This window comes from Trifolium pratense, linkage group LG7, assembly GCF_020283565.1.
Source record: "Trifolium pratense cultivar HEN17-A07 linkage group LG7, ARS_RC_1.1, whole genome shotgun sequence".
In the NCBI taxonomy this organism is placed as follows: Eukaryota; Viridiplantae; Streptophyta; class Magnoliopsida; order Fabales; family Fabaceae; genus Trifolium; species Trifolium pratense.
The window spans coordinates 17,757,919-17,774,498 of record NC_060065.1 but is presented as its reverse complement, the minus strand read 5'-3'; the positions used below and the strand labels follow the sequence as shown (position 1 = coordinate 17,774,498).

General features: G+C 33.9%; 1 protein-coding gene across 1 annotated transcript; it reads right to left on the bottom strand.

Moving 5' to 3' along the window:
* Positions 1 to 9,771: 9,771 nt before the first annotated feature.
* On the bottom strand, positions 9,772 to 13,816 carry LOC123894561 (probable choline kinase 2). The gene is made up of 8 exons (XM_045944580.1): positions 13,213 to 13,816; positions 12,750 to 12,871; positions 12,466 to 12,661; positions 12,212 to 12,329; positions 11,791 to 11,838; positions 11,606 to 11,706; positions 11,221 to 11,344; positions 9,772 to 10,103 (listed from the first exon to the last, which is right to left on the bottom strand). The coding sequence occupies exons 1-8, from the start codon at positions 13,642 to 13,644 to the stop codon at positions 9,964 to 9,966; spliced, it is 1,281 nt and encodes a 426-aa protein (XP_045800536.1). The 5' UTR covers positions 13,645 to 13,816; the 3' UTR covers positions 9,772 to 9,963.
* Between the last annotated feature and the right edge of the window lie 2,764 nt (positions 13,817 to 16,580).

Here is a 16,580-nt window from a genome sequence, read left to right as displayed (position 1 = left end):
ATTACGATAACTTGCAAGAACATAAAAGTAATAAAAGATTCCTTCAATAAAAAAAGGTAATAAAAGATGATTAATTTGACAGAGAGATTAAATTTGACAGAGAGATTATCACTTAATTGACTCGTTCATATGTATTCCCTCGATCAGTTACACAGGTTCTACCCATTTATCAATATTATCACGTATTTACTCATCGTACGTTTCTGTTCCCAGATAACGCCGAGAAATCTATTGTACCTATCAAACTTAAATCCCCGATCTCTCAGTGCTTAATTAATACAACTGCATTAAGATCAAATATTTTGAGTGAATATTAAACCCAAATTTATTCCTAGAGTTTAGATTTAATAGATATTATCCTAGTTCAATGATTCAAAACATATATTCCTATACTATTTCAAATCAAATGATCAAAACAATAATAACAAGGATAATATAACTAAAATCATATATAACATCATGATCAATAGAAATACATATTAATAGAGTAATTTACACCTAATCCCAACAAAAGAGAGATTAGCTATTCATTTTCATGATAGCTTAACAAAAGATTAAGAAGAAAAGAGATGAACAACTATATCAATGATGATTCCTCAACTATTGTTGTGTATCCACCTTCAAATCCCCTTAAATCTGGCTATTGGGTCTCTCCCTGCGTATTTTAGTGTCTAAGAATGGACATTCTCGCATAGCGAGACCTCTCGCTACAACCTCTCGCTGCAGCACACTGAAGGCATGAACTTCCTGCCAATTTCTCGCTGCATCCTCGTTGGGAGCTCACTAAGCGAGATTGACAGCAACTGGTTTTTCTGAAATATTTGACAGCTTGCTTCATTCCACAATCCATTAAATTCATATTTTTACCTACAAAAAGTGTTGGAATTAGATAGAAATAGCATAAGTTGATCATTTTACTGATAAAACAACTATTTACATAATAATGAGGAATTTGATATGAATTATACTTGCAAAATTAGTTAAGAAGTGCCTTAATTGAATATGTAATTTTATCACTTTTTGGCACTTATCACTTATTTACCCTGAACACCTTCTATTTACTCTTTAAGATGTTAATATTTTTTTTTTTTTTTTGGTAAAGAAAGGGGGCCAAAGCCCAAAAGAAAACTAAACAATTACACGAATGTTCCTAGGCATGCAAGCCCCGGAAATGTCATCAAAAAGGAGACTTGAGATCCCACTAGGACGAGTCTCCATAACATGAATTTGAAAAGAATTCAAAGAAAAACTAAAATTTGCCAGCCAATCGGCACATCTATTTCCCTCCCGCCAGGTATGATTGATCTGCACCTGCCAATTCAACTTTAAAAGCTCCTGAATACGACGAACCAACGTAGGTGGTTTACCATTGATTCTGGCCTTCCCCGTGATCATGTCAACTAGCATTTTTGAGTCGCTTTCCACTTGAAGATTGTTGAAACCTTGTCTCCATGCAATTTGCATACCCAAGTACATCCCCCACATCTCAGCGCCAAGAGCATCACATGTTCCAATTTTGCGAGAGTATCCTGTTAGCCATCTCCCATCAGAGTCACGCAGGAGACCACCACAACCAGCTAGCTCAAGAGAATCCTTATATGCTCCATCGCAATTAAGCTTGACCCACCCTTCTTGAGGTTTTTTCCAGCCAATGAAAATGGTGTTTCCATGGTAAAGATTCATAGGATTATGGTTACAATTGTCTATTTCGTCAACCATCTTAAGAATAATGTAGGTTGGGTTGGTTGGATATTGAAAATCGTCTTCAAAAATAGTCTTGTTTCTCCACGTCCAAATGTGCCAACAAGCCACTAAAAAGGTAGTAGTCCACTTCTTACTTTGGATTCCTTGAGGTTGGTTGCTGATATTCCTGAAGATCCAGTCCCTGCAATTTAAAGAGAAGAAATTAGTAATTTGATTTGAAGGGACCAACCTAATCCAAATTTGAGTTGCTTTTGGGCAGTCCCGTAAAACATGCAGAGTAGTTTCGTTGTCTCTATCACAATCAGGACACATTGGAGAAATTCCAACACCCCATTTGCTCCTCCGATAATTAGTGAGCAGACGCTCATGAGCAGCCATCCACATAAAAGTTTGAATTCTATGTGGTCCTTTCCAGCTCCACAAGGCCTTCCAATCTCCCTCGAAGGTTTGACCTCCGACACTTTGATAAACATAGGCACTTTGGACCGTAAAGTCCCTAGTGCTAGTTCCTCCCCACCCTATACTATCGTGTCCGTCCGTATCCATAGGCGCTGGAAGGGCGAGAACCTGTAAAGCAATGGTAGAAGACAAGTTAGAAATGAGGAAATCATAATTCCATTCTCCTGAGGGGTTTACCACTTCCCTCACAGAGAGTGTCGTGTCAATAAAAGATTGGTTTGTTGTAGAAAAAAGAGATTTTCCACTCGGCGTCCACCTGTCCAACCAAAAATTAATCTTATTACCATTTCCTAATTGCCACACAATATTCTGATGAAATCTTTCCCAAATACCTGTTAAAGCTTTCCATAAAGGAGAGTCATAAGATTGAGAGTGTATGGTTACCATAAGATCATCATTCCTTCCATACTTACCGTAAAGAACCTTACACCACAAATCATTTGGTTTGTTGATAAGGTTCCAAAGCATCTTCATAAGAAATGCATCATTCATATGTTGAGGTCTCTTAATGCCTAACCCACCTTCATTCTTAGAAAGACAACAAACATCCCATCCCAACAGATGAGGTCGGCGGGATTGAGCAGTGTCTCCCCATAAAAAACTCCTCTGAATTTTTTCCATCTCGTCACAAAGGGTTTTAGGGAGCTTGGCATATTGCATATGATAGTAAGGAATAGAGCTCAAAACAGATTTAGAAAGCGTAAGTCTGCCAGCAAAGCTCAAACATTGTTGCTTCCAACCACTCAACCTGTTCTGGATTTTGTCGATGATGCTGTTAAACTTCCCCCTAGTGGCTCTTCCCGGGGAAATATTTGCTCCGAGGTACTTGCCCATATTAATGACATGTGTATAGCCCGTGTGATTTAAAATTTCCTCTCTGAGGTGTTGATCAACATTCTTTGAGAAGTAGATCTCAGTTTTCTGACTATTAATCTTTTGCCCAGAAGCTTCACAAAATAGATTAAGACAATTCATGATACAATGAGCCTGCTCAATAGAAGCCTCTGCAAACAAAAGAAGATCATCAGCAAAAAGAAGGTGAGATATCTGGGGACCATACCTACCTGCACGCATTGGTTTCCAATACCGAGCCTCCACCTGATCAGCAATAATGTGGGACAGACGATCCATACAAATGACAAAGAGGTAGGGAGATAAAGGGTCTCCTTGCCTAATGCCTCTCGTAGGCGTGAAAATATCTGTCTTATCACCGTTCCATAAGATTTTAAACGAGGGAGAAGTAATACAGTGTTGAATAATGTTAATAAGGTTGAGAGGGAACTTACACTCTTTCAAACAATTTTCAACGAAATTCCAATTAAGACGATCATAAGCTTTTTCAAGATCAATTTTAATGGACATGAACATCTTATTACCTTTCATTTTAGCCATCGAGTGCACCATTTCTTGAGCCACAATAATATTATGGTGAATGGAACGCCTTGGAATGAAGCTGGATTGATAGGGAGATATAATCTCATCCAACTTAGGCTTAATTCTATTAACAATAACTTTAGTAATAATTTTATATACCACATTACACAAAGCAATAGGACGAAATTGAGAAACAAATTCAGGCTTGTCAACTTTAGGGATTAAAACAAGCAATGTATTATTTATCGAAGAGATAATAGAAGGGTTAGTCCAAACCTGGTTAACATACCGAAAAAGAGAATCTGCTACTATGTTCCAACATTGTTGAAAAAATACAGCAGGGTAGCCATCTTCTCCTGGAGCTTTATAAGGCCTCATCTCAAAAAGGGCTTTTTTACATTCAACCAACTGGATAGAAGCACTTAATGCATTATGATGAGCTTCCAAGTTCGTCGGGTAAGTCGTCCAAGAGACTATAGGATTGCGAACTTCTTTTTCCTCTTTAAATAAATTAACATAGAAATTTCGCACCATTTCTCTTAGGATTTCTGGATCATCGACCCAAGTTTTGTCTTCATTACGAAGAGAAATGATCTTATTTCGTCTCCTTCTAACAATGGTTTTGGAATGATAATACTTGGTATTGCGATCACCATCTGCCACCCATTGACTTCTAGACTTTTGAAACCAAAGACACTCTTCTTGATAAAGTGTGACAGCTAGTTGGTCTTGTAACTCTTTTTCCAAATTTTCAAGAAAGTTACTATACCCGTAATTGGAGCTTTTCTGAATCCCATTAAGTCTCTTCAAAAGTTCCTTCTTTCTATTAAAAATGTTTCCAAAAGTTTCCTTGTTCCACTTCTTGAGATGGTTCATAAGCTCATGAAGGATTTGCACAATATCTTTATCTTTTTCCCACTTTGAATGAAGAAAGTTATTAAAATCAACATGAGAAGTCCAGGCTGCCTCGAAGCGGAAAGGACGGTTTCTGTTGGTATTGGTCTCACCTTCTAGCAACACAATAATGGGGTGATGATCAGATTGAACCCTCGGGAGAACCTTCGCAAACCCCTCCTGATACTTAAGGCGCCAATCAATATTACAAAGGACCCGATCTAGTTTTTTGAAAACTCTATCTCTCCCATTCCATTTTGGACCTCGCCAAGTAAAACGAGTTCCTGCCGTGGTGACTTCCAACAAGTTGCAATCATTTATCCAATTGTTAAAATTATGACATTTTCTAACATCAACCGGTGTCCCTCCTTTCTTCTCCTCAGGATAAGCAATTTCATTAAAGTCTCCTATCATAAGCCATGGTCCCGTGATAGTAGTTGAAAGTTGTCGCAAAAGATTCCAAGTATCTTGTCTCTCATTCTCTCGCGGACTAGCATAAACCACCGTCAAAAGCCAAGGCTCAACATCTTTTTCTTTCACCTGCACATGAAGAAAATGAAAGTTATTTTGAATTAACTGAATTTGAATATCTTGCCTATTCCACAACAACCAGATACCGCCAGAAAAACCTCGAGCTTCAGTTAGAACATAATTCTTGAAACCAAGCCTCTTGATTGTTTTATTAAAGTTAATATTTTTAACATCATCTCTAGTGAAGATGTTAATATTTTATTAAAGTTGTTTCACAAATCTTCCTTAGATGAGTGAAACAAATCTTCCTTAGATGAGTGATTTATAGACCGCATATACATATATGGACTATAGTTAATTGTTTAAAGACCATGACTTTTCTTTGATAAAATCCTTACGTAATTATTTAAAAAAGAGGAGGGATTCATTGACTCCAGAAATAAGTCTTCATTGACTTACTCTGTTTAATAACTTGATATTGCCATTATATTTCTTCAATCAAACCGTTGAATTCAAAGATCTTATTGAGTAGATCAACTCCACAATTTTTTATAAAAATTCAAAATATGTAGTTATGTATTCAGATAATTGAAATTCAACGGTTTTTTTAAAAGTTTATCGTACGTTCAATTGAAGTTGTCAGAAAAAGTATCAAACGGTTTTGAATTTTTATAAAAATTTGTGGAGTTGATCTACTCAATGAGATATTTGAATTCAACGGTTGAATTGAAGAAATATAATGCCGATATCGAGTTATTAAGCGGAGTAAGTCAATGAAGAAGACTTACTCCTTGAGCCAACAGATCCCTCCTCTTTAAAAAAATGTTCATAATATTTTTAGTTGTTTCATGATTGCTCATCGAAGAATTGAAGATTTTATAATTAAAATGATTTTATGAGTCTCATAAATTTACAATAGTCATTACTAAAACCATTTTAGTAATGACTATTGTTATGCGATCTAGAAAAATTCATTTTATGTGTCTCATAGGTTTTTTCTAGGATTGTATCTAATATAAATATTAATCTTTTTTTCACAAGAATAGTGATTGTTTGTCCTTGGATTGACTTGGTTTGATTCATCATTGGTCTATGAATATACAACCCTTTTAGAGCTCGTTTGATGCGCTGAATAAGACAAGATATGATAAAATTATCATATCTCATATATATATATATATATATATATATATGGGGTTTTCTAACTTAGACCCTAGTTAGGTCTAAGTTAGCAAGGTGCACCTTTTGAGTTGGACCAAAATACCCATTCTTTTAATTTTTGAAAGAATAGAGCAATAGGGGCATTTCTGTAATTTTACATAAAAAAAAAAATAATGACACGCGCCCCCACCTTCTTAAAAATTAATAGACGTGGATCCAGTGTCGCGCGCGTACGGAAGGACCATGGTTACAGACCGTTGATTTCCATCAGACAGCCAAGATGTGATCTCATTAAGGCTGTCTGATTGATCAGACAGCCCAGATCATCCTACCATCCTGTCTGCGCCACACTAGATTATATGCTGGAGAGAGAAAATTTTACTTTTGAAAAAGGCAGCCACGTGTCAGCATATGACTGGGTCTGCCTGATTTTTTCCATTTTATGCTTTAAACTCGATTATTTCGTCGTAAATTAATTTTTTATTTTTTAATTTTTATACCAAAATTCATAATTTTTTTTTCTCTACAAATAGAGACTTGGTTCGTTTGATTTGGACACCGAAAAAAAAACGCGATTTTTCACTACTTTAAACTCGATTATTTCGTCGTAAATTAATTTTTTATTTTTTATTTTTTATACCAAAATTCATAATTTTTTTTTCTCTACAAATAGAGACTTGGTTCGTTTGATTTGGACACCGAAAAAAAAACGCGATTTTTCACTACTTTAAACTCGATTATTTCGTCGTAAATTAATTTTTTATTTTTTATTTTTTATACCAAAATTCATAATTTTTTTTTTCCTACAAATAGAGACTTGGTTCGTTTGATTTGGACACCGAAATCCTTCTGAAACCATTTATATGGTAGAATGGTTTCAGAGAGTTGTAATCTGAAACCATTTTGCTGGTAGAATGGTTTCAGTAAGTTGATTACTAGTTATTTGCTTATGAAACCATTTAGCTTGTAGAATGGTTGCACATAGTTGTATTCTGAAACCATTTTACTGGTAGAATGGTTTCAGTGAGTAATTTATTAATTGTGTTTGCTTCTGAAACCATTTATCTGGTAGAATGGTTTCAGAGAGTTGTAATCTGAAACCATTTTGCTGGTAGAATGGTTTCAGTAAGTTGATTATTAGTTATTTGCTTCTGAAACCATTTAGCTTGTAGAATGGTTGCACATAGTTGTATTCTGAAACCATTTTACTGGTAGAATGGTTTCAGTGAGTAATTTATTAATTGTGTTTGCTTCTGAAACCATTTATCTGGTACAATGGTTTCAGAGAGTTGTAATCTGAAACCATTTTGCTGGTAGAATGGTTTCAGTAAGTTGATTATTAGTTATTTGCTTCTGAAACCATTTAGCTTGTAGAATGGTTGCACATAGTTGTATTCTGAAACCATTTTACTGGTAGAATGGTTTCAGTGAGTAATTTATTAATTGTGTTTGCTTCTGAAACCATTTATCTGGTACAATGGTTTCAGAGAGTTGTAATCTGAAACCATTTTGCTGGTAGAATGGTTTCAGTAAGTTGATTATTAGTTATTTGCTTCTGAAACCATTTAGCTTGTAGAATGGTTGCACATAGTTGTATTCTGAAACCATTTTACTGGTAGAATGGTTTCAGTGAGTAATTTATTAATTGTGTTTGCTTCTGAAACCATTTATCTGGTACAATGGTTTCAGAGAGTTGTAATCTGAAACCATTTTGCTGGTAGAATGGTTTCAGTAAGTAGATTATTAGTTATTTGCTTCTCAAACCATTTACCTTGTAGAATGGTTGCACATAGTTGTATTCTGAAACCATTTTACTGGTAGAATGGTTTCAGTGAGTAATTTATTAATTGTGTTTGCTTCTGAAACCATTTATCTGGTAGAATGGTTTCAGAGAGTTGTAAACTGAAACCATTTTGCTGGTAAAATGGTTTCAGTAAGTTGATTATTAGTTATTTGATGAGATTAAGGTAGTGAAAAATTGAGTTTTTTTTCCTGTGTCCAAATCAAACGAACCAAGTCTCTATTTGTAGAGAAAAAAAAATTATGAATTTTGGTATAAAAAATAAAAAATAAAAAATTAATTTACGACGAAATAATCGAGTTTAAAGTAGTGAAAAATCGCGTTTTTTTTTCGGTGTCCAAATCAAACAAACCAAGTCTCTATTTGTAGAGAAAAAAAAATTATGAATTTTGGTATAAAAATTAAAAAATAAAAAATTAATTTACGATGAAATAATCGAGTTTAAAGTATAAAATGAAAAAAAATTAACGCAGCCAATTAAAATGTGACACGTGGCCTGCCTTTTAAAAAGGCTTTCTCTCTCCGCGTCATCCTCTCCACCACGCGCGCCTGTCGGCGCGTGTGCTGCACGCGCGCGTTTTTTGTCTAATGAGAAGCTGCCACGTGTCTGGGGGGGGAAAAAGAAGTGGGGGGCCCGTGTACTGTTGCATAAAATTACAGAAATGCCCCTGTTGCTCTATTCTTCCAAAAAATTAAAAAATGGGTATTTTTGTCCAACTCAAAAGGTGCACCTTGCTAATTTAGACCCAACTGGGTCTAAATTAGCAGCCCCCTATATATATATATATATATATATATATATATATATATATATATATATATCCGTTGTTTGGTGCTTGGTAAATGGATCTGCCGCATTCTTCTTTCCATCTACCTTTTCAATCTTGACGTCACCACGTTCAATAATTTCTCTTATAAAGTGATATCTTCGCACAATATGTTTAGATTTTTAATATGATCTATCTCTGTAAATATTTATTCCTAAAATTTAAGTTGCTTCTCCCAAGTCTTTCGTGGAGAATTGCTCAGATAGCCAAATCTTTGTGCTCTGCGTTGTTGGTATATTTGATTTAGGAGGGTTTCTTTAGTAATTTATTATTTTAGTTAAATTTAGTTTTATTATATTTTAAGTAGATTTTTTATTTTTATATTTCACCTAGATTAGTTATTTTTATATTTTAGGTAAATTTGTTATTTTTATTTAGCTAGGTTTGTTATTTTTATTTTTCACTACTATTTAAGCTAAATTATTGTAGCCTTGGAGGGAACCTTTTCATTCAATAAAAAATATAGAGAATTTTCTCAAGTTTAGTGGATTCCAAATTATTTTTTCTGGTGGATTCCGGGTTTTATCTGACAGGTGTGTCGCTTGCAAACATGTGTTCTTGTTACAAGATTAGCGCTGGTTATTCCTTCCCGCTTACGTACTGTGTCAGTTGGTATCAGAGCAGGTTTCTCTTGTTCTTTTTCTAACGTGACCGTTTTCCGACTGCGTCAATATCATTTTCAAAAAGAAATATGTCATCTACATATAACACTAAGAAAATGATTGTGCTCTCACTAATCCTTTTGTAAACACAATGTTCATCTTTGCATTTAACAAAATTGAACTTTTCAATTGTATTGTTAAAACTAATGTTCCAACTTCTAGAAGCTTATTTTAATCCATAGATGGCCTCGACATTTTTGGGGCCTCAACACCATTTAAATTAGGTCAAGTATTTGGAGACAATGTTTCAAGAAATCTTAATTGGCGTAGTGGTCTGTGTTTCTTTTCAAAGACAATATTGTTGTTGAGCGCGGGTATGTGTTCGATTCCCATTAAGAAAAGCCGCCTTCACATTCATTTGCCAAACTTCATAATCATACAATTTTTGTGAACTTCTTAAGCCAATTGAGGTTATTAATTATTTAGAAAGGGAGAACTTCTCCAAATAAAAAAAAAATAGAAAGGGAGAAAACTGTGTTTATTTACAAATAATGTATAAAAAAATAAATATTATAAAACTTTACACGATTGTAGTACATTTTGTTTCTACATTTTCTTATGATTTTTCCTATTTTCATTCATAAAGGTGAAAACAGAGTAATACAGTGCTCTAGTGTTTTGATCTGAATAAACCAAGACCCAAAAATTTCTTCAACTTCCTGGAGATTCGAGGGCTCTTTGTATTTTTTGAATCAACAAGAGGGCTCTTTGTTGATTTTTTACTGATCATTGATGCCAATGTTTTCCGCCCTGCAACATAATTTGAAACTTAAGAAGCAATATGATGTAAATTTAATCAAAATGATGTTGTGTTGAATAATTTACTACTGTATGATTAGAAGTAAAAGCCATTGATACAAAAAAAAAAAAAAAATTAATTTCTTCATGAGCAAATAAATCTCTATATTATTTTTAAGAATTTTTTTTAAAAAACTTCGGTATCCGGTTCAAAGACCGAATAATCAGAGAGACCAATCACAACGTCCACTTATGGAGACCCTATAAAACACGATTTTTTTTCTTTGTTATATATGGATTAATCCACCAAAATTAACACAAGAGTGAATCGAATTTAAGACGCTGAAAGTAGCACTCCAAAGTCCCAAGGCAATAACATTTTACTTTATGATTAAATATAGAGTATGCATATTAATTTGAGCAAAAAACTTGTAGCTCAATTGACACCTTTCCAAAGTACAGAGACATCTATTTTATAGCGATTTTATAGTGAGCATAATTCAGGATTGGATTTGAATTCTGGTACTTTCACTTAGCTACTAAGTTATTTATCAGGAAAAAAAATGTACTTCTACAATATTTTTTGGAAAATGCTAACCCGTATCTATGAAACATTAATTAAGAAAATAAATATAATAAAAATATCTTGAAAATTGTATAGTTAAACTCTTAAAAGTGTTATTTATAATATAAAATTTGTTTTATTTCCTTAAATGACCCTATATTTTCTTTACCTTATTCTAATGAGGATAATTATTTATCTATGGTACAAACTATTTTCTTGGTGGCCAAATCAAAATAAATAGGGTTTGAGTCTCCTATATGATTTTATCAACTATATTGCAATGAACATGATAAATTATTCCAACATAAAAATTGGCTATTTAGCGACACATTTCTGTCTCCATAGTTACTGATTTAGCGACCAAATTTTGTGATCGGTCTATAAATCATTTGCTAAGTGATTGTGAACAAATCACCAGCTGCTGAGATTAGCGATCAATTTAATGACCGATTTAACATTTTCGATCTCTAAATCCATCACAATAGTTGATGTACATCATAAAACATAATAATATTAGTGTAGTAATATAAAACAACAACTCCAATGAAACTTAAGTACCATTACCAGAGATAACATTAACATTGGATAATCCATGAGGGCTCAAAAGAGTATTTTTCCTTGACCAGTACTCTTGAAACCTCTGTTTTGCATACTCCTTGTAGTCAAAATCAATTTTATTTACATGCCCCTGGACAAAGTATTATTGAAGAAAGTTTAGATAAGACAATAGAGATTAAAATTAAATGTCTACTCACTAAAAACCGACTAATTTGAGGGACACCAATTTCACCGTCCACTAGCATGAAATCTATTTGAAACTATAGGGTTTCTCTCTCTTCTATAATTAAATCTGGTTTCTCTACCGCAAACTTGACGGTGATCGAAGCTGACTGTGGACCGTTAGATTAAGCGTAAAATAAGGAATGTTACAGTGAAAAAGTAAACTTACTGAAACTATTCCCCAAAGGCCCCATAATAGATGACTTGCAAGTGTATACTTTTCAACTTCATCAAGTAGTTGTTGAACTTCACTATCACTAGCTTGCTCTCCTGTTTTCAACATCAATAATTTCATGTTAAATAGCATGAACCATGTAACACAATCCTTAACATACAAAAACATAACTATGTTACCTGATGAACTTAGATATGTCTGCACAAATCTTTGACGTTCCTTCAAATCTATTAAGAGGATCAACTACATAAAATTAATTTTTGGATGGATATAATCGAGGATAAATTGTTAGAGATAGTTTAAGATTTGTTAGAATTAATTGAATATATTTGATTAGAGAATTAGTTGAATATTGTTTAAGGTTGTCACAAGTTAGTTAGTTATATTAGTTGATTGTTCGTTATATTGGTTACCTTAGTGGCGCCGTTGCCGGGGAGGCCTCCCCTTATTGGGCTGTGCCCAAAATCCGGGCAGGACTGTAATTAGGCCAACTCTTGGCCCAGTCCAGAACAGAATCACTATATAAAGTGACCGTCGGTTATAATCATCTTCTTCATTCTATCGATTCTAAAATCAATATTTCTCTTAAAAGCGTCATACCAGGGTATTTGCTGAAGTCAAGAACATGTGGAGTTTCGGTATGATAGTTGGCTGCCATCTCAGTGAAGTGGTTTGCTATATCATATGCCACCGGATTATAACTTGCATACTCATAATCCTGCGTTACAAAGTACGGTCTTAAAATCATTTTTATCGAATAAGACTTATAAGAAAACTTAATATTGAACTTAATTTGGCACAAAGATGTTTGCAAAACATTGTAATTTCAGTAATTAGCAAAAAGAGAAACTCACAATTATGGTCACAGAATTGGTAACTTCATCGAGCATGATGTTACCGTACTGTAAATCGTTGTGGCAAAACCCTATGCGATTAGGAGATACCGACAATTCCTTTTCTAGAAGAGAGATTTCTTTGTCCATTATGTCCAAATGAAATGTCTTAACTTCTTTGGGAGACGACAAGCGCCTCGCTTCACTAAGCCAATTTCTGAATCATTAAAATAAAATTGTATTAGAAACGGTTAAACAACATTAATATTTGAGATAAACATGTTCTTCTTTTGAATATCACATACCGCAATCTATCCCAAAGGTACACATTCTTGGGACCAGGCATTTCAAGATCATGGAACTCTTTCATTTTGGAGGCTATAAGAGCAGAAACAGTTGGATCGCGCATATCAGGTGCTGATAATGTCTGATAAATCCACATCGATGAATTAACTAGTCGAATATTTTACAAACTTCTATGAAAAACTAGAAAGCATGAACTATAGCTATTACATGTGATTGAAAACCTGCTTTTAAAGATCAATCACTTCGCTTCAAACTCGATTTTGACCAAATCATTTTCATTCTAAATCATTTTAAGCCTAGGTCATCTACGCAATGATGCTTAACAAACGTTCATTTACGAGAGTTTCACATTCATTCCACAATTTCCATTCCACGACTAGGTCTAACAATTAAAATATTATCAAAGGTTTTAAATTACGAAGAATAAGATTAACAATGACGAAAACTAAAAGACAAGATTACCCTTGCGCGAATGAACTCTTCAACGCGACCCTGAGAAAACCTTCCTAACAAACGAGGTCCCTGTCCATTCTTTGAGATGAATTCGAATGTTCGAATCTCATTAGCCCTATCAAAGAAAATGTTAGTACCTTCGCCATAGATTCTAACAAGAACCTTTCTTGACATTTCCCCTTCAATTGTTTGCCATTTTATTTGGAATACCTCATTGGTCATTGCTCCTTTAAGAGGAATAACTTCCAATGCATTTGCATCCAATACATTTTTCCACTTACTTGCCAATGATTTCAATATCACTTTTGCTTCATCTGGAAGACAATCTAAATAATATTTTTTATCAATTACATCATTTTCTACAACACTAATTTTGTTATCTAAATGAATTTGTGTAACACCACTTTCTTTATTGTTAACAAGAACTTCTACTTTACCCATCTCAAAACTCTCTCCTCAATTATCCAACAAAAGATGATACCCCAAAATTTATTTAACTCAAAATCTCACAAGTTCCTCTTGCTTGAAAATTTTAAGCCTGAAAAATCAACGATAGTACATCAAATTAATAAAAAAGATTAATCATATATCTCATTCAAATAATACAATTGATATATAAATTACCTATGATACATCATTTAAATTGACAAACAAATAAACATGGTCTTTGTCATTTTCTGTTTGGTCAAGTTAGATAGATTTCTTTATCAACAAGGCAACGTGCTACACAATTAAAACGTGCCTAAAAATGAAGAATCATTAACATGAATCCAACACAAATTTTTTCATACCAATATAAAAACTAAAATCTCAAAACATTTTCTTCTCAATAATTTTTTTTTTAATCCTAAAAATGCCTTATTGAACATAACATGCATTCTCTATAAGCTTTTTCAACCAAGGATTAAAACAAAACAAATCATTTTCTATTCAATTCATTATGGAAAAAAGATTAAATTAATATGCAAATCCTTGTGTTTTTTCATCAAGATTCAATTGGGTTTTTATATTTAAAAAATTTGCAATTAAAACTTTCCAATAACATAATTTTCTGATTAAATATCTTTTTGAGCACTCCTTATTGAGAACACAAAAACACAAACCTCAAGAGGAACAATGTGTGGGGTGGCCGGCGAAAGGAGAGTTCCACGGAAGAGAGGAGAGAGAAGGCGAGCAAAAAAAAAATCTTGTAATTTTCAAAGAATTGATAGTTTTTTTAATTATATATATAATAGTTGTTTCCACCGCCAACAAAAGTGGGGTGGAGATGAAGAGAGGGAACAAACTACTTGTTTGGTTTTAAAATTTTGACACAAGAAATTCAGAGATATATGGTTAAAAATAGAGATTACTGAAACTTATTTTAAGTTTTGTAAAAATTAATTTGGATTTTTACGCTATAAATGGATTTCACTTAATTACCATCTCATTGACGAACTTTTATTCTTATTATAACAAAGTTATATTATTTCGTTCATCAAAGAGGTATAAACATATAAGATGGTATTGTATCAAACATGTGGTCGTGAGTATTGTTAGAACTATGAACAATGAATGGATGAATGTGAATGAACTAATTGTGAGAAAGAATGAGAGAAAAGGGGTTAATTTCATTAATGATCAATTGGTATATCTTTACAATGGTGTAGTATGGTTTTTATACACAAAACCAATGAGTTAGCATTAACCAACTATGGTTACTTATTAACATAGCAGTTAACTCAACTAACTAACCTACACACTAACTAATTCTGTTTTACTTGTAAAGCAAGTAACAGCTTTTGCAACAACCAAACTAACTCAATTTTAACTAACTTTGAATTATTCTTAACACACCCCTTTAATTCAAAGTCTCAAGGCTTTGAACATTCATCATTCTTCTTAAATCCTTGAATCTATCAATCTTCAATGGCTTAGTGAGCACATCTGCCATTTGCTTTTCTGTGTTGCAGTAAGTCATTTTGATCTTCCCCTTTGTAACTTGATCTCTCAAAAAATGAAACTTTGTTTCTATATGTTTGCTTCTTCCATGAGCTATAGGGTTTTTGGCCAGATTAATGGCTGATTTGTTGTCAACCATTAGCTCTACTTCCTGTTCAATATCAATCTTCATTTCCTGCAGTAATGCTAGCAACCAAATTCCTTGGCAAGCAGCATTGCAGGCAGAGATGTATTCTGCTTCACATGTGGATAAGGCAACTACACTTTGCTTTTTTGAGCTCCATGAGATTGGACAATTGAACAATGTGAAGATGTATCCCATTGTGCTTCTTCTTTCCACTTTATCACCTGACCAGTCAGAGTCACAATAACCAACAAGCTTCTTTTGGTTCTCATCTGTTTTGGTGTACAAGACACCATAGTCAATTGTGCCCTGTAGGTATCTTAGGATTCTCTTCACTGCTTGCATATGTGACAGTTTAGGTGATTGCATAAATCTGCTAACAATCCCTACACTATGACATATATCTGGCCTTGAATTGCAAGCATATCTAAGGCTTCCTACCATCTGTTTATAGTGAGTACTATTCACAGATTTGCCTTCATCATCAGCATTCAAATTTGATGCAGTTTCCATTGGAGTGTTGGCTGGATTACAATCCATCATGTTAAATCTCTTTAGTATATCTGAAGCATACTTCCTCTGATGTATCAGCATACCACTACTTGTCTTAGTGAATTCCAGCCCAAGAAAATATTTCAAACCTCCTAAATTGGTCATGTCAAATTCTGAGCTTAGCAGACTTGTCAGCTTCTTAACTTCATCTTTACTACTGCCAGTTATCAGTAAGTCATCAACATATAGACACACTATGCAAAGTCTATTCTGTGATGTACCTTTGACATAGATTCCATGTTCAACAGTGCATTTTGAGTATCCATTTTTGCTAAGAAACTCATCTATTCTCATGTTCCAAGCTCTTGGTGCTTGTTTTAGGCCATACAATGCTTTGTTCAGCTTCAACACATGATCTTCCTTTCCTTTAACTATGAAACCCTGAGGTTGTTCAATGTATACTTCCTCCTCAAGTTTGCCATTGAGAAATGCAGACTTGACATCCAATTGAACAAATTCCCAATCAAAGTGATTTGCAATAGCAACTACTAGTCTCACAGTTTCAATCCTTGCCACAGGTGCAAAGATTTCAGTAAAGTCAATACCTTGTTTCTGTAGGAATCCTTTGGCAACCAATCGTGCTTTGTACTTTGCTATAGTGCCATCAGGTAGGTATTTCAATTTGTATATCCATTTGACTGCTATAGGCCTCTTGTTTCATACCCTTGCAGATTTCTGTTTGGAATACCTCCTCTTTCTGATCTTCTTAGTGCAACTGGCTCAGTTGCAGTTGTTGGAGGTGTTAGCATAGTGTTTTCTT

What these genes read in the sequence shown, in the direction of transcription:
- LOC123894561 (XM_045944580.1), bottom strand. Translation starts at nt 13,644, where the DNA reads ATGGGTAAAGTAGAAGTTCTTGTTAACAATAAAGAAAGTGGTGTTACA. An exon ending in CCAATTCTGTGACCATAATT is followed by an intron (nt 12,330 to 12,465) that starts GTGAGTTTCTCT and finishes TTTGTAACGCAG; the next exon opens with GATTATGAGTATGCAAGTTA. An exon ending in CAATGTTAATGTTATCTCTG is followed by an intron (nt 10,104 to 11,220) that starts GTAATGGTACTT and finishes ATTATGTTGCAG; the next exon opens with GGCGGAAAACATTGGCATCA.